The following is a 20,363-nucleotide window of genomic DNA, read 5'->3' on the forward strand; positions in this document are numbered from 1 at the left end:
TGACCAGGAAACTCTCAGAGTCCTCCTGCCTCCACTTCCTAGTGCTTGGGTTCTAGGCACACGCAGCCATGCCTTGCTTTTTCACATGGGTGCTGAGGATATGAACTCAGCATTGGCGAATACTCTAACCTACTACGCCATCTCCCCAGCTCCTGCTGGAACCTGATTGAGCCTCTGGCCCAGGCCAGGGACTGAGGCCACCTCTGGAGTTGGTCATGACTGAGACACACCAGGACTAGCGAAGCACTGTGATTGCTTGAGAACCACGAACCTTACCTCAGGCCCACTGACTCAATATCTACTCCTTTACCCTCCTGGTTGGGACCAGGATGGGAGACTCTGAATCATGAAGGACGGCTGTGCCATAGGTTAGAAAGCAGCCGTCAATGGTGCCGTCACCTCCATGTTAAGAAGACCATAGGTTTACCAAAATCAGGAACCAGGCTGACCCCTGGAGACAACTGAACAGCCTAGGATAAACAAGTTTTACTAAACAGGACTCATGTGCAATTTTTGTCCAGAGGTTCAAAACCATTTTGTCTGTCATCCCTCTGAAAATGCACTGTCCACCTGAAGACGTAGGACAAGGTCATTCAAGGTCACTTTTCAACATGACCAGGCAAACGTGAACTGAACAAGGTCAACTGCTATGGACATGCTAATGTGGAGAGGGAAATCCCAAAGCCTCAACCCTACACAGAGAACTACAGGCAGCTAAGGAATGTTGAGAGAAGGAGAAAGAGTCTTCCCCCGGGAAGAGCACTCCCACTGATTATCCACTACCAAATGGTCAGCCCTGAAAGCATACACACATCCGAGTAACATACAGACGGAACAGGTTATGTTTAGAAACATGTGTACATACATAGACATATATGCTTATAATAGCAATAATTGAAAGAAGAGGCCGTGAATATAAAAAAGAGCAAAGATACATGGGAGGGATTGAAGGGAGGAAAGGGAAGGAGGAATTATAACCTCAAAAATTAAGAGAAGTAGTGTTTTAAGAGCTCCTTTTCAGCCCTGAGGATTCATCCACTCAGGGCCGAGCATGGGCTGCAGCAGGACACAGGGAGAGACTTGACGCGCTGTTTTGGGGACTCACTCTGAATGTGGGCTCCGCACAGATTGTGGGCTGAGATACCAGACTGAATAAACATGAGAAAGTGAGCTGAACATACCCTTTGCTCATCTCGCACGACTTACTCACTGCACGTACAGTGTGACCAGCTGTCCCAATGCGCTGCCACCATGCTGTCCCTGCTGTGCTGGTTCGAGTTAGAAACGTCCCCAGATGGAGCTGTGTGGGGAGTTACGGAACCTAGAGGCAGGACATCCCTGGGCATAGGCTTTGAGGGCTACAGCCTCTCCTTGCTTCCTCTTTGGGCTCTGCTTCCTGTGTGTAGATGAAATTCGATCCTTCTGTCTCCTGCTCCTGCTGCCACGCTTTCCTGGCCATGATGGGCTCTCTCCCTTTGGTACCGTAGGCTGAATACAAGCTCTCTTTCTTAACCTGGTTTTGGTCACGGCGTTTTATCACAGCCACAGGGGACTGACAGGCACAGCGGCTGTGACAGATTGTGCTATTTGATTGCGAGTTAAAATAAATGCTTCCTTCCTCAGGAAGGTTTTGGTCCCAGCGATGAGAGAGAAAAATTAACTAATAGAAATGACTTCCTAAAATGTCCCAGATTCTCCTACCCCAGTTGGCGGACCATGTCTTCAGGCCTCAGAGTGTCCCCTATCCAATCTGTACAGGGTGGGGACAAAATTGACAGGGAGGGTTTATCAGCTGGTGTTCTGGGAAATTCATTTACACCGTGGAAAGATGTGTCTATATCTTGCCTCACCTGCCTAAGGCACCTGATTGGTTTAATAAAGAGTTGAATGGCCAATAGCTAGGCAGGAGTGGATAGGCAGGACTTCCGGAGAGAGAGAGGAACTCTGGGAAAAAGAGATACAAGATTTGCCAGCCAGACATGGAGGGAGTCTGACTGAGATGCAGAATGGAGGAGAGGTTAAGAGCCAAGCGGCAGAACATAGATTAAAAGAAATGGGTTAATTTAAGTGTTAAGAGCTAGTTGGGAACAAGCCTAAGCTAAGGCCAAGCTTTCATAATTAATCATAATAAGTGAATAATAATTATATGTATATAAAATATAATGTATAATGTAGAAAATAATAAAATAAAAATAATAATAATTTATAATGTCTCTGTGTTATTATTTGCGGGCTAGTGGTCCAAAGAAAGTCCAACAAGGAAGACTCACTACAAGCTGGGAGGTTGGCTGAGAGTCTCCACAGTCCACCAGGCTTTCACATCCTGTTATTTTCAGTCACAGCTTTTCCAATGAAGGGGAGAATTCATTCCTCACGTTAACTTCCCCAGAGCCCCTCTCCATGGAGACTCAACGGAAATGTGGGGGAATCTTTGCAGAACACTATCTCCTGATCCTGGATAAGGGCTCATGGACACAGACACCATAAAAATCAACTAAGATTTCCCAAAACGATGTGCACCCCGGAAACGTTTTCATTCGTACCCATGCAGCATTGCTGTGGTCCGGAACCCCTGTGCTCCACAGTCCAGCTGCGTTGCATGGTCCTGGATGTAAGTGAACGGAGGCATAGCTTGCCTTCATTTCATTGAGATCTAATTGACATGATTATTTACAGAGGCATGTGAGGCCTCTGCAGGCACATAAAACCATCAGAACACAGACCACAAATTGTGTGTGTGTGTGTGTGTGTGTGTGTGTGTGTGTGTGTGTGTGTGTGTGTGTGTGTAGGTAGCGAGGGAGAGAGATTAGAGAAACTTATTGGTAGACTGCACAAATTTAAGAGATCTGTCACACAGGACTAGGTAACAGTAGCCACAGGTAAAGGAACATACAAGTTTTGTGTAAATCATTTGTCTAGTGCCCCCTTTCCCCCTAGGTCTTGATCTGAGGCCAGACTAGGCCAGGAGAACTCCCTCTGCCAGACAGCGGGAAATTCCTCCACACGAATGGTGTTGGTGGTCTCCACTCGACTCTAGTCCAGGAGCCCACACAGCAAATGCTCACTAATGAATGAGCCCACCCACGCAGGACCCACCCCTCCTCCCCCTCCTCCCACCAGAGCCAGCCCCATTCAACACCCTCACACCACCGCCGCCGCCGACCACCTTCCTCACGACTACCCAAGGATTCATTTGTTTCCGGAACAAACTTTGTTAAAATTAAAATCACAGAAGCCTCCTCAAGAAGGATCCAAACCAAAGACCCTCTGGAGGGATCGCCTGGGCAGCTCCTGGGAGGTGCCACAGGAAGTCACGGCGGCGCTCTAGCTCTCAGCCTCAAAGACCCTGCACAGAAGAAAAGACTAACGGTGTGGGGCCCGCCAGATCCTGGAGGTGGGCCCACAGTGCTTGGTTGTTTGTTTTTCCTCGCAAGAATGCTAATCAAAGCACAACCTCAACCCAACCAACCAACAAAATACCCGAGCTGGCAAGTGGCGGGCGGGGAATCCAGGGACAGGCAGCCTGGAGGGCCCCTTTTGTGGCAGAGGCGTTTTGGAAGGAGAACTTTGATTGCTTTCTATGGAAGGTCTGGCCACCCAGAAACCCAAAGATAACAGCCTGATGGCAGCCCACCGCAGCCTCCGCTCAGGGCTTCTCTCAGGCTGGAGTCAGTTGTTCTGGGTTGGTACTAAGTCTGGATATCCAGAGGAGGCAGTGAATATTCCCAACGGAATGGACACAGAGTCTCCAAGCCTGCCTGGCCCCGAGAAAGCTGCAGGGCCACTGTGCTTATATTCCCGGTCTCTAATTGTCTCCTTTACCTCTTCACTAGGCCCTGGAAATTAGACGGCTGAGTGCGGACTGGTCACAGCCCCTGAGAAAAGCCAGGCTTCTATACAGGACCCAGGGCAGGAGGGGATGCTGAGGGGGGGAAGAGAAGATATTAAGCACCTTGCTTTTGGAGTACTGAACACACACACACACACACACACACACACACACACACACACACACACACACACTGTGGCGCGCCACATCGTGGGAATCCGAGGGGGGTGGGAAATAAGTCAAGCTGGCCTCTGTCCCCACCAGCAGTGGGCTTTCATGACACTCTGGGGCAGGCATAGGCTCTTTAATATTAGGGGCCCGTTAGTTCAACGCTAATAGCCCTCCCAGGCTGCTCAAATCCTTCCCGGCACTTCTCTGTTTCAGGTTAAAGACCTTTGTAAAGGTTCAGACTCGTGGTGCTGAAGCGGGAGAGAAAAGTGAGAGAGGCTTTGGGGTGCAGCCTGCCAGGGGCCTCTGGGGGTGTGCCAGGCCTCGTAGGTACATCCTTCCCTTAGCATGGGGCACAGATTGTAGAAGGTGGCTCGGAGACCTGGCAAGTGTTTTGGAACCCCCAAGTCAAGACAGAATCTGCAGGACTTCAGGCTTCTCTGGGACCGATTTCTCTCTCTGCCAGAAGAGGGCAGCACGTGCCTCTCTATCAGGGGGAGATGGCCACACAGGGCAGCCTCGGAAACCATTGTGATGGCTGTCGCAGTTAGGTGCTGGGATCTAAGAGCTCCGTGTGTGTGTGTGTGTGTGTGTGTGTGTGTGTGTGTGTGTGTGTGTGTGTGTGTGTGTGTGTGCAGATGTTTGATTGACACAGCACTGCTACAGGAGAAGGCATTTAATCTCCTCACCGACAGGGCTGGACGCAGGGAAATCAAGAGAACACGCTGCTGTAACCGTAGAGTGTTGAGTCGGACATGGACACACTCCACACCCAGACCCCTGCCCACTGCCTGTTAGGTATGCTGTCCTTGTGCCAAGATTGGTTTTTACATTTACATCATTGCAGAGTGTTGGGAGGGAGTGAAAAGGACAATATTTCATGACATGGGAAAGGGTGTGAAGTTAGTATTTCAGGATCCACAGATGAAGGTCACTTAACGCAGCCACACACGCTTGTTTATGGACTGTCTGGGGGCTTGAAGATTCCAAGGGCCTTCCCAAGCAGAGCAGAGTGAGCGTGTGCAGTTTGCCAAATCCACAGTTTCCTATCTGACCCTTCACAGAAAGATCTCATCAGTCTCTGACCTAAGACAAGTGTGCTGCATGATTCCAGGCCGGAGGACACAGGAATGGGGCGGACAGATCATTAGTGCACACAGAAGGGCCAGCGCAGCCATTCCTGAGGAATGAGGCAGTGTTGACCTGGACCTCCTCCTTTCCCACAGGGGAGCTCAGTGGCAAACAGTAGGAAGGGAACCCATCTCACAGAACAGCCTCAGTAAAGGTAGGAATCCGTTTCCACATTGGTGGAATCTAGGATGATGCAGTTGCCCACATTTTTGACATCATGATCTGCAGCTGTTCAGAGACCGTTTAAATAAATGGACCTGAAACAAACACTTCCTGGATGGATTTCAGTATCATGGTATACCGACCTAAATAGCTTCAACCAAGTGCTTCTCATGGTGGGGAGACATGGTTCCTGAACTTAATACGTTCATGCCTATTTCTTATCACTTTGTTTTCAATGAAGGCCATATGTAAACATCTGGTCTTCAATTTGGAAAACATGGTCATTATGGTTTTAATGAATACAGGATGTGTTGGAGGGATTTTCATCAACTTGACAACAACTAGAGATCCCTGGAAAGAGGAAACGATAAACGGGGCACTGTCTCCTATCAGACTCACCTCTGCACATGTCTGTGAGACTTTGTCTTGATTGCCAGGAGGCAGAAGGGGGCCTGGCTCAGTGTAAGCAGTGTCATCCTTGTGCAAGAGGCTGTGACCTTAAGGACACACATCTGCGAATCCACCTTAGGAGCTGTGGCGGTTTGAATAGGAATGGCCCCCGCATAGACTCATGTGCTTGAGGGCGTGGCCCACAGGGAGCACCACTATGGTGTGGCCTTGCTGGAGTAGGTGTTGCGCTGTTGGAGGACGTGTGTCACTGTGGAGGTGAGCTTTGAGGCTTTACATGCCCAAGCTGCTCTCAATGTGGTACACAGTCTTCTTTCTGCTGCCTAGGGGTCAAGATGTACAACTCTCAGCTCCTTCTCCAGCACCAGGTCTGCCTACGGGCCGCCATGCTTCCCGCCATGACGATAATGGACTAAACCTCTGGACTATAAGCCAGCCCCAATTAAGTGTTTCCCTTTATAAGAGTTGCTGTGGTCAGGGTGTCTCTTCACAGCAATAGAAACCCGAACTAAGACAGGAGCTAATGGTGGCTCATGTCTGTAATCCCTCCAGGCACTTGGGAAGCTGAGGCTGGATGGCTGCTCTTGAATTCCAGGTTAGCTTACGCTACATATAGAGCAAGACCCTGTCTCAAAAAATAAAAAGTAAACAAACAGACGGCAGGCAGGTTGCTGGGTTTGCATCCTACACAGAAGGGGCCAGAAAAACGAATGACACAGGCCTGCAGTTGTAGCAAAGCCTCATGGGATGTCCACAGAAACAAGAACAAAAAGAATCAATCAGGTCAGGCTGTGGAGAGAACACAAGTGGCAAGGAGAGGTGGGGAGGGTGCGGCCCACAGGCCGGGGCCCGCATGGAGAGACGACACAGAAAGTGCTAGCTAGCCTGGCCTGGAGTTGCCGCTGCTGCCGGGCAGGAAGGCAGAGCCCAGAAGGCAGAGCCAAAGAACATGGAAACAGCAGCCCCTGGTGTCTGCGGCTCAGGTCAAGAGGAGTTGTTATTCTTCAGGGAGCCTGGGGGCCTGGTCTGTTTTTATCTGCAGGGGAACTAGGTTGCACTGACCAGAAGCCTTGTTTGGCTTCATCTGCTTGGAAGTTTTAAGCCAGGCTGGTGGCCCACCATGCCTGCCTGTCAGGCAAGCAGTCCTGGGTGCTGGTCCTGGCTTAGACACACACACACACACACACACACACACACACGCACACGCACACGCACACGCACACGCAAGCACGCACGCATGCACACCAAGCTCCATTTTATAGTCCGCCTCTGCTCTTTCTCACCTGTTTCTAGTGGATGATGCTTTGCTATGAGGAGCTAACAGGCCTCCTAGAACAAATTTATTATCCATTTAAAATAGAAAAGAAGGCCCCTGAGACAGAGGAACACGGGAGTAGAAACGAGAGAGAAATGGAGACTGGAACAAGGAAGAGAACGGGGTATTCAAATTGGGGAGCGCACAGTCACCCCGGAGATGTGTGGTCAGACAGCCTGAGAAACCCAGTGGGATAAAGCACCATGGCTGTAGACGGCTTATAAAGTCCACACTCAGAGGCTACCACTGGGACCTTTTAACCCTATAGGAGGAAAAGAGAGTGCCCTCTCACCCCATAAGTGGGACCGTTAGGCTCTTGGCTGGCTCTCCCATTTTTGCGGCATGTCTACAAAGACTGGGAACCGAAGATGGTGAATGTGAACCCAGGGAAATAAAACACCAGATCTTTGTCTTAGCCCAATGCATACACATGGCCCATGCCTTGCCAGCTAAAAAGAAAACACAGAGAATCTGACACTCTTTCCCAAAACGAGGATGGTAATTCTGGGCAGGAATGTTAACTGTATCTGAGGGAAACGCGATAGGGTTGGAAGAAATAAAAAGGGACTCTCAAATGAGTTAATAAGAATAGAGAATTAAACATGTGCATTCCATCCCTTGCTAATTGCCTGGAATGCGCCATATGGTAGAAGACATGAAATGTGCCCCAGGAACTGATAGGATTGAAGTGTAAGGGAAAGAGAGATTGTGAAAACGAAGTAAAATGCTGTCTGCTATGCCTAAATTATGGTAAGTAGCTAAGAGGAATTTGTGAAGACCCAGTGATTTGGCAGAGATTTTCAGCTCCGTTCTGATGGCAATTTGTGAGATGAGTGTTCTGAGGGAGAAGCCTGGAGTGTCTTGGGAGATGGCATAGAGTGGAGGAGGGATGTGCTGAGGGCGAGTGTAAAAGAAAGCCCTCCAGGGAAGAGGGGAACCCACAGCAGGACACATGCCTTGCAGTGGGGACAGGTAGGGTTGTCGGGACTACTAACCCTGGCCCCTATCTTGGCCCATCTGGGGTTCCCTATGGCCCGGCAGCATCTCCAAGGAGGGTTCATGGAACGGAGGCGGGAGACAAGGGTTGTTCACAGTGGCACCCAGGTGGTGGTGAGGAGCTGAGCTTCACAGCTCATGGGCTCTGCACTCGGAGAAACAGGGTTTGTGTAGGGATCACAATGGAGAAACGGGATGGCGCAATCAGGCTTTATGATGTCACCCTGCAGCACTGTCAGGATATGATGGAGCATCTAGATGCCACAATTGACACTGGGATGTCACACAGCTCCTGTGTCCTCCTGAAGCCAGGTGGTGAGGGGGTGCTGGTGGAGGGGGGTTGAGGGTATGGCCTCAGAGACAGAAAACAAAGCAATCTGCTTATGCACACTTGACTGAATGTAGAATCTCATGATCTATTCATTAAAAAAAAAAAAAATCCAGGCCACTTGCGAGGCTTGAAGAGAACATTAAGGAAGGGTTGGGAAAGGTTGGAGGCAGAATCTGGTCACAGAAGGCCAAGGGGATCTGGATGCGGCAATGACAGGGACAGGGGGCTGGGCCATAGCAGGTGCCCAACCAAAACACAAAACACACCAGGAGGCGGAGGGTGTGAGATCAGGACCGTGCCAGTGGCAATCTGAGGTGCATACATTTTGGGGAACAGCGAGAACCTTCGGGAAAGGGGGAGACGGGGGAGCTGCGGGGCAACTCAGATGCAAGGAGCGGGTTAAGAACACTTCCTGTCTTTGCAGAGGACTCAGGTTCTGTTCCCAGCATCCTGTGGGGTGATCTCTAACAAGCCATCTGGCTTCCGGGGGCCCCTGCACATACACAACACAGAATTTAAAAAATTCTTAAAGAGAGGAACAAGGCCCGTGCCGGGGCTCAGTGAGGAGGTAAGAGCACCTGCCCGGCAAGCCTGGTGACATGAGTTCAATCCCCAGGCCCAGAGCAAAGGGGGAAGTAGGGGACCAACCCCACGGGGCTGTCCTCTGACCTCGACGCCCACACTGCAGCACGCGCCCTTGCCACTCATAATGTTTTTAAAAGTTAAAAAAAGAAAGGGAGAGATGAAGTTTAAAAAGCAGAGAAAAACCAGTGGGGGAGAGGCCTGCAGACGCTACTTGGGGGTGGGTAGGAAGGAAGATGGAAGGCAGAAGCAGGATTGTCTTAGGTTTCCTACCACAGTGATTATGATTAGCATGTAGTGGGCACACCCTAGATGCCAGGCACGGTGCCAAGGTGTGTATGTGCTTTGACTTAAGAGACACATGAACCCACCACACAAACCGCGGCCATGCGTGTCAGAAGGATTAGCGAGCTCATATCATAGTTTCAGAAACAGCCTTGGAGAGAACACATCTTTCAGGCACAGTTGTTCAGCTGGTTCTGCAGTTCAAACCCAGGTCAGTAACCCCGCATCTGCCTGACTTCTAGCTCCTGGAGACAGCGAGTTCACTAAGAGCAAAGGCTCTCAACTCTCTTGGTAGCTTCAGAACTTAGTTCAGTGTCTGCCACATAAGACATGCTGTTTCAAAAGAGTTCAGAGTAGGTGCTGTGTGTGTGTGTGTGTGTGTGTGTGTGTAGGCCCCAACAGGTGTCTTCTTCTATTGCCTTCCACTCTGTTGACTTGAGGCAGAATCTCCTGCTGACCTGGAAGTTCACCTTTTCCACTAGGCTGGCTGCCCAGCAAGCTCTACAGAGGCCTATCTCTGCTCCCCAAAGCTGGGGTTACAGCCACATGATGCAGCCACGCTCAGCCTTTTACATGGGTGCCGAGGATTTGAACTCAGGTCCGTATCCTTGAAGAGCAAGCACTCTTCCTCCCTGAGCCGTTTCCCCAGTCTCCACGGAATTTTGTTGGCTGGCTAACTGAAAGGGTGAATATACAGATGAATGGCCGATTCTCCTGAGCACCAGCTGCGAGTGTTTCCCACGGATGAGGTGTGGCTTGCAGTAGTCGGGAGATTTGGGATGGGAGCTATGAAAGCCAGCGAGCAAGTGGAGGGGTGATCCACCCTGTTGGACGGTATTTGTAGTGTTGGCTTTTCTCAAGCTTTCTGGGTGACGGAGAAGAACTAGATTACGACCATCGACAGTGTGTCCAGGGGAAGGATGGAGAGAGGGCTCCACTCAAGAGAGAGAAGACGGGGCTGGAAAAAGAGGTAGCTCTGCCGGGAAAGTGTTTCCTGCATAATAATGAGGACTTCCGTTTGATCCCCAGTAGTGGACACCATGGCTTGGAGTGGTGTGGTCTCACTTAGAAGCCAAATGGATTCCTGGAGCTCACTGGACAGCATTCCTAACCAATCAGTGAGTGCGATAACTAACCAGCAAGAGAGGCTGTCTTAACAAGAAACAAGGGGGACACCATCTGAAGAACGACACCTGGCCTCCACATACATGTACACACCTGTGCACACACACACCTTTCTACCTACACATGTGTAACTTCACACACAAGAACACAAAGTTAAAAAAATATTGAAAAACTGAAAATTTTTTCAGAGAAATGACACAGTGAATTAAGAAGAGGTGCCTACCCTCTGAAGTAAGATGTTGGAAACATAGATGCTCAACTGAGGAGCCAGTGAGAAAGAGGGCAAAATGATGGATTTCAGAAAGCCTAGAGCTTCCAGCCTGGAGTCCCAAGAAGACGGAGAGAGCCATGGTCTGTCTCCTGGAGCGTGTGGACTGTGAGCATAGAGCTGGCTCTGGCTTGAGAGTGTGGCTCTGGGCTCCCTTGCAGGAGTGAGGCTATCTCTACGAGGAAGACAGGCCTGCAGAAGCATGGGTCCCTGGCTGGCTGAGCCTAAGGACTTTAGGATCCTGCCTTACCAAAACTGGGTATGGGACAGGAGGAAGGAAAAAAATGAAAGGGAGTGTGGGGCAGTGGGTAGTTACAAGCCTGGGCGACCTCAGTGTGGGGCTGAGAAGAGCAGAGTGTGTGGGGGACAGCTATTGAGAAAGCAGACATGTCTGAGCTTTGAAATGTGCAAGTGAGTGTTAGGAGAAGGAGTCAGAAGGGCAAAGCCCATTACGGGGAAAACCAGGGTGAAACCGAAGAAGAGAAACAATGAAAATTGGAGAGTATTGAGTTCGTAGGAAACCGACACGCGGTATTCTGTGGAAACTGTTGCTTTGGCTTTGGGCATAACAGAACTGTAAATGTGGATAATATGTAAATACCATTTATAATTTAAAAAGTCTGGAAGATTCAAATGAGATAATCTTTCTGAGGGCGCTCTGACAAGGATGGAGGAGGATATTTGTGGTGGAGATGAAAAGACACTAGATGTACAGTCTGAAGAAACAGAATTCAAGAGACAGCCTGCCCAGGGGAAGAGGGAAGTCCCTGGTCCTCTCCTTGGCCTCTGGGCCCTGGGCCAGCAAAGTGTCAATAACTGTTCTTTTCCAGGAAGCTCGGAGGGCTCTGATACTTAATCTTGATGGACAACTTCACTAGATTTAGAATCACCTAGGAAACAGACCTCTGGGTGTGTCTACGAGGGTATTTCCACAGAGGTTTTGGGAGGAAGGAAGGTCCACCCTGATGTGGGTGGCGCCATCCCCTGGGCTGGGTCCTGGATTTAATGAACTGGATAAAAGGAGAAAACAATCCGAGTACATCGGCTTCCACCTGCTTCCTGACTGTGGATACACTGTGAGCACGGCCTTGAGTCCCTGCCCCATGCCTTCCTTCCGAGATAGACTGTACCCTCAAACTGTGAGTCAGCGTGACCCTCCTCCCTTCATTAAAAGCTTCTCTTCTCATCTGTTTGTCACTACAGTCAGAAAATACCTATCACAGGTTGTGTTAGTCTCCTCAGACTTAAAGCAACAAAAGACCACTGGCCGGGTGACTTCAAATTATGGGATATCATCTCTCACAGTTCAGGAAGACAGAACATTCCAGATTAAATGTCAACCTTTGCTTTGCTCTTTCTGTTTCTGGAAAGCCTTGGCTGTGTCTGTGCCTGTGTCTGTGGCTGTGGCTGTGTCTGTGGCTGTGTCTGTGGTCATGGCCGTGGCTGTGGCTGTAGCTCTGGCTGTGGCCATGGCTATGCCTGTGGCTGCATGACTCCACTGTCAGATTCTGTCTTCATGTGATCCTCTTACCCCTCATCTCTGTGTCCTCTTTTTATGAGGACAACAGCCATTGGATTTACTCATGAGTGTAGGATGAACTCATTTTGAGATCCTAATCTCATCTACAAAGACCTCATTTCCAAATAAGGCCATATTACGAGGGTCCAGCTGGACAGGTGCATGTAACTTTAGGAGGGGGCATTATTCAATGAACTAAAGGATCCAAACTGTAATGAAGCAAGATCATCAAGTATGCTTAAAATATTTTCCACAAATGTTTTACAATCTTTCGTCTAAGCTGTTAACACCCACTGTGCAGGATACATAGACAAGGAACTTCCCTTAAGCATTCAGGATGGTGAAACCCGGGAGGGAATTAGCATAGGGAGGATATCAAGGTCAAGGTCAGCAAGCAAGGCAACAGTTATCCAAAATGGGGCCCAGGGCCCTACAGGTCCCCCTTTTACTAATAAATGAGCTTCTGACTTAGGATGCATGGGACGTCAGCAGGTCACCTTACCCATCATGGAGGCACCTGCTCAGGCCACACAGGCACTCTGTCTTAGGTTGGAGAGCGCCCCCTAGGCATTACCCATCTCTGAATGCTCTTTATCATACAGGCTTAATCGTGTGTGAGCTGCAGAGATAACCGCTGCCAAAGATCTCAAAGTGGTGCTGGGCTTGCAATCTGTGTGTTCAACACAGAAAAGACCAACAGAAGTCCTAACCCACCCACAGTCGGTAGGCTAAAGGCAACTGAACCATTCCCTTCCTTAATGAGCCTTACTGCAAATTTGAGTCCTTGTAAGATGGTATCCCAAAAGCAAATGGAACTTGAGTTTATAAATTTATAATTTCCAAAGCCAATTGAAATGTATATAACTATTGAATTAAATTTATCATGCCCAATAGAATGAAAGATTAATTAACTGTGGTAGCTACTTTTGCTGCCAGGGTAAAACATCTGTAGCGAACTTCTGCCCTCCAGGGTTCTCCCATTGTGCTGTAAGCCTGTATTTAAGACCTCCTCCCTCCTTCAATAAATGGCATTCAGCATTAAAAAAATGCAACAATTAAATGAAGGGATGATCAACTTAAAAAAAAAAAAAAAAGAAGCCAGGTGGTGGTCCATGCCTTTAATCTCAGCACTCTGGAGGCAGAAGCAGGAGGATCTTTGTGAGTTCATGGCCAGCCTGGTTTACAGAGTGAGTTCTAGGACAGCCAGGGCTGTTACACAGAGAAATCCTGTCTTGAAAAACCAAAAAAAAAAAAAAAAAAGGAGTTCTCTTCATTGGCTTTCTGTTTAGGCTGTTACTTTTGGGGGAGGAGGGGTCAAGGGGAGGAATTGCCACAGAAGCCTTCCATGTCTCTCTCTCTCAGCTGTGTATCTGCAGTCATCGATATCACTTAAAAGGTAGCTTCTTGGCTTCTTGGGGCTGGAGAGATGGCTCAGAGGTTAAGAGCCCTGACTGTTCTTCCAGAGGTCCTGAGTTCAATTCCCAGCAACCACATGGTGGCTCACAACCATCCGTAATGAGATCTGGCGCCCTCTTCTGGCCTGCAGGCATATATGCAGGCAGAATACTGTATAGTTAATAAATAAATTAATCTAAAAAATATATTTTCCACATACTGTCTTCTGTCCTCCAAAGATTTCTCTCTTATGGTGCCTCTCAATGTCCTTCTAGCAGCTGTCCTTGTCCACGGGGGAAAACCAAAGACACACAGACTGGCACTGCAGGTTCTGGCCTCTTTTCTCAGTGTCTGGCCTTAGCCTTTGCCCACCTTCCCGACCTCCTGCACACTGTGACCTTAGCTCTAGATGAAATCCTTCTAGAAACTTCCTCAGAGGATGGACTCCTACTACAGGCACCTTCAAAGACATTGTTTTTCCTCTTGCTATCCCATGAATCAGCTCTTTCCACTCCCTTTAATTAAACCGTACTATGGCATCTGTCTTCAAATTTGGCTGTGTGTGACCTGGAGCCCTTTCTCCTATACCAACAGGCACCGGAGGCTGTGGGCACAGAGCGACCTGGCACCTGACAGTCTTGACTTTCTGCCAGTGGACTGTGTTCTCAAACTGTGAGCCAATTAATCCTTCCTGGACTTCCCCTACCTTCCTCCCATCCTGAACTCTGTCATGAATCTCTTTGAACCTCCAGGTTCAAACCAAGATCCCAGTAGCTGTAACAGGAGTATCCCCTTCCTACTATGCTGGTTCTGTTCTCACTATGCACTATTTCTTCTCTCATGGGTACTCAGAGACACCCCCTGATCTGAACTCCAAGAGTACCCAGTATATTCCTGTGCTTCACTGTGCATCACTGACTGTTTCATTCATGAAACACCCTATGGTGTTTCCTCTGCTTGGGTTGGTACTGGGTCCCAGGGATCTAGCTCTCTCTCTCTCTCTCTCTCTCTCTCTCTCTCTCTCTCTCTCTCTCTCTCTCTCTCTCTCTCTCTCTCTCCCTCTCTCCCTGGTCAAGGGAATGCTCTTCTTTACCTCTTTCCTTTAAGGGTCTCACAGCCACTCCTCAGGTCCCACACAGACACCTCAGAAATCTTTAAAGGATGCTCCTGAATGGGGGAGTGAAATTTCCATGAGCTTACATGTGGTGCACTCAGACCCCTCTGACAGGGCATCACAGGAGAAGCAGGTCCTAGAGTTGCAGCCAGTGCCAGGAAGGAAGGGCTGTGTAGAGGAGAGAGCTGGACTTTCCAAAGTCCTTCCCTAGACTCCCCACATTCATAATTGCGAAGAGAATTAGGTCCGTAGGGTTCACCAAATTTTGACCCTCATTGCCCAATGCATGTTTCCTGTCAGCCCCAGAAAAGCTTTTCTGGGACTATAAAGAAGTGGAAAGTTGTGTCCCATTGTGAACACAGGTGGAGTCATATGTCTGGGGAAAACACAGAACACCAAGAACCCTTCCAGGCCATGCCTTCTGCTGTGTGATAAGGTAGTTTCCGAAGCGAGCTACACCCCTGCCTCTGAGTCAGCAATGGCACGCTCTTGTTTCTCCTACAATGCAGGCAGCAAGTTCTGGGCCCTCCCTTCTGAGTCAGGAGGATGAGTGCAGATGAGAAAAAGCAGCATTGGTTCCAGGAGCTTCCCTGGCCTGGTGGTGTGACATGGCCATGAGCAAGCCAAAGAGGCACCGCTTGGCATGATGCAGGCCCTGGCCGGAGGGTCACTCACCCGCATTGTTCTGCTGCTTGGTGTTCTTGATGTAGGCTGAGAATTTGGAGAAGATGTCGATGCCCGCAGTGTTGGACTCCCGGTGTTTCGCAGCCAGTTTGGGGTACCTGGAAGGGAAGGCACGGTGTTCTATGAAACTGTGAGAAGAGGGGTTTTCAGTAACAAGCCCTTTGGCATCGCGGGGGGGGGGGGGGGGGCAGCATTCTCTTTCCTGGCTGAAAGCTACCATCTTCTGGGGTTTTGTAGTCATCCTACAGGAAGGGTGGGCACTCAGCCCTCAATCAAAATAAAGGAAATCAGAGGCCAGAGAGGTACTGAGGGACTCAACCAGAGTGACTCAGCCTGTTGGGCAAGGAACCAGAATGCCATCCGTAGGCCTTTTCCTGGAACCACCACCAATGGCACACAGTGACACAGGGCTGGCCTCTGTGTCAGGTGAGGGTCCCTGCTGTTTCCCCCCAGCTCATGAAAATGTCCATCTGGTGTCAGGCCTACCACCGCCATTCTAGCTGTCCAGAGCTAGCAAATGCCCAACTCATTTCTCCAAAGGAAGAGTGCCCCCTGTATGCTTCTAAAATGCCATTCTGGTGCTTGTCACCTGTGTGTGGTAATAAGAACTTAACCCGCCTCTGCCCAAAGGTCATGTGTTTTTTATCACTTGGATTTGCAAGTGTGCGTGGAGATTTACAAGGATCCCCCACTCCGTCCCTTACACTCTTTCTCATTTTGAAGTTAAAAAAAAAAGATACAAGAGATAGGGCCAGGCTTGGGGTCCTTGGCATTGAGACGGACTGAGGAGGGAAGCTCACCTGTGTGGGAATCCTTGGACTCAACCCAGCACCGTCATCACACGGGTGATGCTCATTTTTAATAAAGAACGAAACAGAAACAAAACCCAGCCATTCTTTTCACAAAGCCGTTATGTAGATGGCCAGTCAGAAGTGGGCAGAGACGGAGGCAAGTGGACACTTACATTAACTATAAGCACAGGTCTTTGTGATCTGGAGTGAACAGTTTTACTGTATGCTTCTGGTTGCTTTGTTTATTAAGCAAAATTCTTTTGTTCAGATTCTATATTTTCAACCAAAGGAGTCTTTAAAAAACCATTTGCTGTGGGGTTGGGGAGATAGTTCAGTCGGTAAAGACGGCGAGTTCAAGGCCTGAATTTGACCCCCAGAATATATGTCAGAAGGCGAGGGTGGCAGTATGCTTGTTACCCCAGTTCTGGAAAGCTGGGGATCTCTGGAGTTCTCTGGTCAGCCAGGAGAGATCCAGACAAAAGAGAAGGTAGCGCTTGAGAGATGACACCCAAATTGGCCTTGGCCTCCATACACACATGCACACATGTGTGCATACACCTGCATGTGTGTGCAAACACACACAAATCGTTTGTCATCATTCTTCCATTCCTTTGTTCTTTGATGATCTCATTAACTAGGACTGTCCTGCTCCCGGGGCCATGGCAGGTTAAATGTCAGAGACACTGCCCTTGGAAAAGTCCTCAGGACCAGGCAGGTGTAGAAGGACCCACTGCTCCCATTTTATAGCAAAGGCTGTTGGAGGCCCAAGGAAAAGGATCATTTAAGGCCCTGAGAATCGTTCAGGACCCATAAGAAGCTAGTTTTGTGACTGTAAAGCGGTGTCCTTCCTGTTTGGTGCTCTGACGACAGGGAAAACTCACTTGCACTGAGTGGCAGCTCTGTGCTGGGCGTGGTCCTAAGCCTCATGGAAGGAACTGTGCCTAACATGAATAAGAGCCAGCTTGATCTGGGGCCCCCCATCTCTGCTTCCCGAGTGCTGGTGTCAAAGGTGCTTCCGTGTCTGCCTGGCTTTGGAGTGGGTCCTGAGGCTCTAGACTTTGGAACTCACACTCGTGTGAGTGTCTCTTCTTCTCCATGATCCCTGTGTCCTCACCTCACCAAGCCCTCACCTAGAGGCTAGTTAACAGCTCTGAATATTCTGACCCTTGACTGAGCATCTGGTTGTCATGTCCATGCTTTTTAAGAATAAGAGCCCTGTGGCTGGGTGGTGGTGGCACACACCTTTAATCCCAGCACTCGGGAGGCAGAGGCAGGTGAATCTCTGTGAGTTCGAGGCCAGCCTGGTCTACAAAGTGAGTTCCAGGACAGCCAGGGCTACAGAGAGAAACCCTGATGTCTGGCAGTCTAGCTTCTTTATTAAAATCCATCTCTCCTGCAGTCGGTGGTTTAAGACCTAAGGTCACGAGTTGTACTTAGGATTGTACCCAAGACAGCCACGGACCAGGCATGAATTTGGCGTCTCACTATTTATCATTGAATGAGCTCTTCTTGTAAAGCATTGAGCTATGCAGTAATGTCGTCTACACTAGCCCTGTGAGAGCACCTTCATGGGCCTCCATTTATAGATCTGGATGCGTGTAGCGATTTCCACCAAACCAAAACCATCCCTTCCTGGAGTATGGAGGGAATCATGTAAGATTTCAGAAGCTCAGGGAGTCACATGATCCACAAGGCTCCTCTCTAAGGCTCCCATGGGGAAGAGGAAGTTCTTCCGTGGAGCTGGGTTCAAGTTGTACAGGAGTTTAGGAATGTTGTGGTCACCCAGCAGTGATTTCGTAAGCACTTACCATGCTGGGGTTCATCCTTGAGTTGCCCATGATCCTGTAAGTCTCCCTAGTGAATGGATTGGTTTGCCCAGTTGGACTTGGGTGGAGTCATTTCACGGTCTATTGTGGTGCCCTCCTTGAACTGAACAGAAATTTGTTCATGTTGCTTTGCAAAATATCACATAGTGCTTGGGAATCAAAATTAGAGAAGTGTTTTTCTGTCTGTTCTGTTTTAAATGTTCCTGTAGCAGCAAATGTGCATACTTACTAAGGATCCATGGGCTTTTCTACATTTCCCAGTGGGTTACACTGTGGTCATGTGACTAGATTCTAGCCAATGGAACCGGGTGGAGTAGAGTGATGTAACTCCTCATGGCTCCGGCCCTTGAAAGCAATGTGTGTGGCCCTCTTTTTCCTTATCTCTGCTGAAGCCACCTTGGAGGCTGTGTAGATGTGGCTACAAGGTGGAAGAGGGCCACACCATCCACTGAGACTCTGCTTAGGTGGCAAACGCTGTAGTCCTAATAAGCCACTGCACCTCATGTTACTACACGAGAGCACGACATAGACATAGCAGCATAGACATGAAACCAAGTCACAGGCTCCAGAACTCACATTCAAGCCCTGCAGCATCCTATGGGAGCCTCTGAAGCTGTGTCTCTACCTCTCAGAGGGACAGGAGAACACAATCCCACTCTTTTGCTGCAAGGGATCTATCTATCTATCTATCTATCTATCTATCTATCTATCTATCTATCTATCAACAAAACAATGTACTCACAGTGCCTCGATTTGGAGCCTTATTAATACTCAGTGCATGCCTGCCACCTGACTGATGGTGTGGCACACCATGTGACCAGCTGACTGATGGCCTGGCACACCATTTAACCACCTGACTGGTGGTGTGACATGTTCAGCCTCCTGATTCTATGCTTTCCTTCTTTAATTGTGTGTGTGTGTGTGTGTGTGTGTGTGTGTGTGTGTGTGTGTAAGAGAGAGAGAGATGTGCATGTATGTATCTATGTTTTTATGTTTGGCCTGTGTGGATATGTGTGTGCATGCATAGGGAGCCCGAGATTGATGTCTGGAATCATCTTCCATTACAGTGAATTTCCATCTTACTCTCATGTGTTCACGCAGGGTCTCTCAGTCAAACCCAGAGCTCCCCAGTATGACTAATCTAGCTAGCCAGCTTGCTCTGGGGGACCCCCTGCCTCTGCTTTCCAAGGAGAGAATTACGGGCAGCCAGCTTTGCCCGCCCGCCGGACGGTTAAGTGAGTTTCTAAACTCTTGTCTTCAGGCTTGCAAGACAAACACTCAGTGCTGAGCCATCTCACTGACCCCTTCACCCCCTGAATTCTTATCCCAATTTCTACCCACTACGATTATTTGAAAACAGTCAGTTCTAGGAAAGTCCGCTATGAGAGTCATGCAGGCACAGGTTAGGGCCGGAAGGGATCTTGGAGGACATAGAGTGTCACCCCTTCATTTCCAAGATGATGACACCAGGAGGGAGAGAGCCTTGCCTAAAGCCACACAGGATGTACACCTGGTTGCTAGGCAGCAATGCTTCTCAGTTCTGCATCCTGGACACTCTGGCTATGGGATGGAGACCACAGGCAAGGGCCAGGTATGCCTCAATAATAACTCTCCATGAGCTCCTGTACTTTTCCCCTCAGCATTAACTGAATCGGTCCACAGAAAGGAGGGATGTTAGTCTCATTTAGAAACTAGGTTTCTTCATCGTGACACCAAATTGCTCCGTGGAACCAAATGAAATTTTATTTTTAAAGTGTTGGAGTATTTGTATGCGATTTCCTCTCCTTTAGGAAACAAAACTAAGGGAGAAAAGTCTTGGCTCTCTGGCAGTTTTCACAAACAGCAGCATGATGAAAAACACATGGCTCCGCAGCATCAGGAAACAGGGAGTTTTGCTGCCCCCTGGAGAAGCAGAAGGCCAGACAACAGAATGGCATGGGCCTCTGGGTGCAAGCCACCCCACCTGCCTGCCCAAGTTAGTGGGGAGGTTGGCCAAGCTGCTGGCTTGAGGGCAGACTGGCAGGACGCTGAGCTGAAAACTGAGGCACAGGCTTGGTGATATTTACTGGCCGGCAAGTGTGGCCCCTGCCCCAACCTGATGGCACAGAGGCGTAGACGGACCCTGGATGATCTTGTCACTAAGGTCCTTACTTTAAGAGGCCTCTGGAGGAGTTCACTTATCGACCTCGAGGACCTACTGCCTAGATAGGCATATCACTGGCACGGCAGGAATGCCCTTCACCACACCTCCTACACTTAACTGAAGTCCAGAAAAGGCCTGGGTGGGACGCAGCACTCTCAGCACCCATAGCATGGGTGAGCAGCAGGGAGAGGCTGGAATGGTCGCGCCCAACACTGCTAGGTCCTGCTAGAACTGTTGAAACTTTACAACCTGATTTAAAAAAAAAAAAAAAAAAGACAATGAATCTGATAA

The 20,363-nt window shown here is 49.2% G+C and overlaps 1 protein-coding gene across 1 annotated transcript in view; it reads right to left on the minus strand.

Annotated features, from left to right (window-relative positions):
• Positions 1 to 20,363, minus strand: part of Clic5 (chloride intracellular channel 5) — a 97,838-nt gene that overhangs the window by 20,356 nt on the left and 57,119 nt on the right. Inside the window, exon 4 of the mRNA XM_006991503.4 lies at positions 15,304 to 15,410. Within this exon, the coding sequence (XP_006991565.1) occupies positions 15,304 to 15,410 (107 nt within the window). The remainder of the gene's footprint in view (positions 1 to 15,303; positions 15,411 to 20,363) is intronic.

This window comes from Peromyscus maniculatus, chromosome 21 (assembly GCF_049852395.1).
Source record: "Peromyscus maniculatus bairdii isolate BWxNUB_F1_BW_parent chromosome 21, HU_Pman_BW_mat_3.1, whole genome shotgun sequence".
In the NCBI taxonomy this organism is placed as follows: Eukaryota; Metazoa; Chordata; class Mammalia; order Rodentia; family Cricetidae; genus Peromyscus; species Peromyscus maniculatus.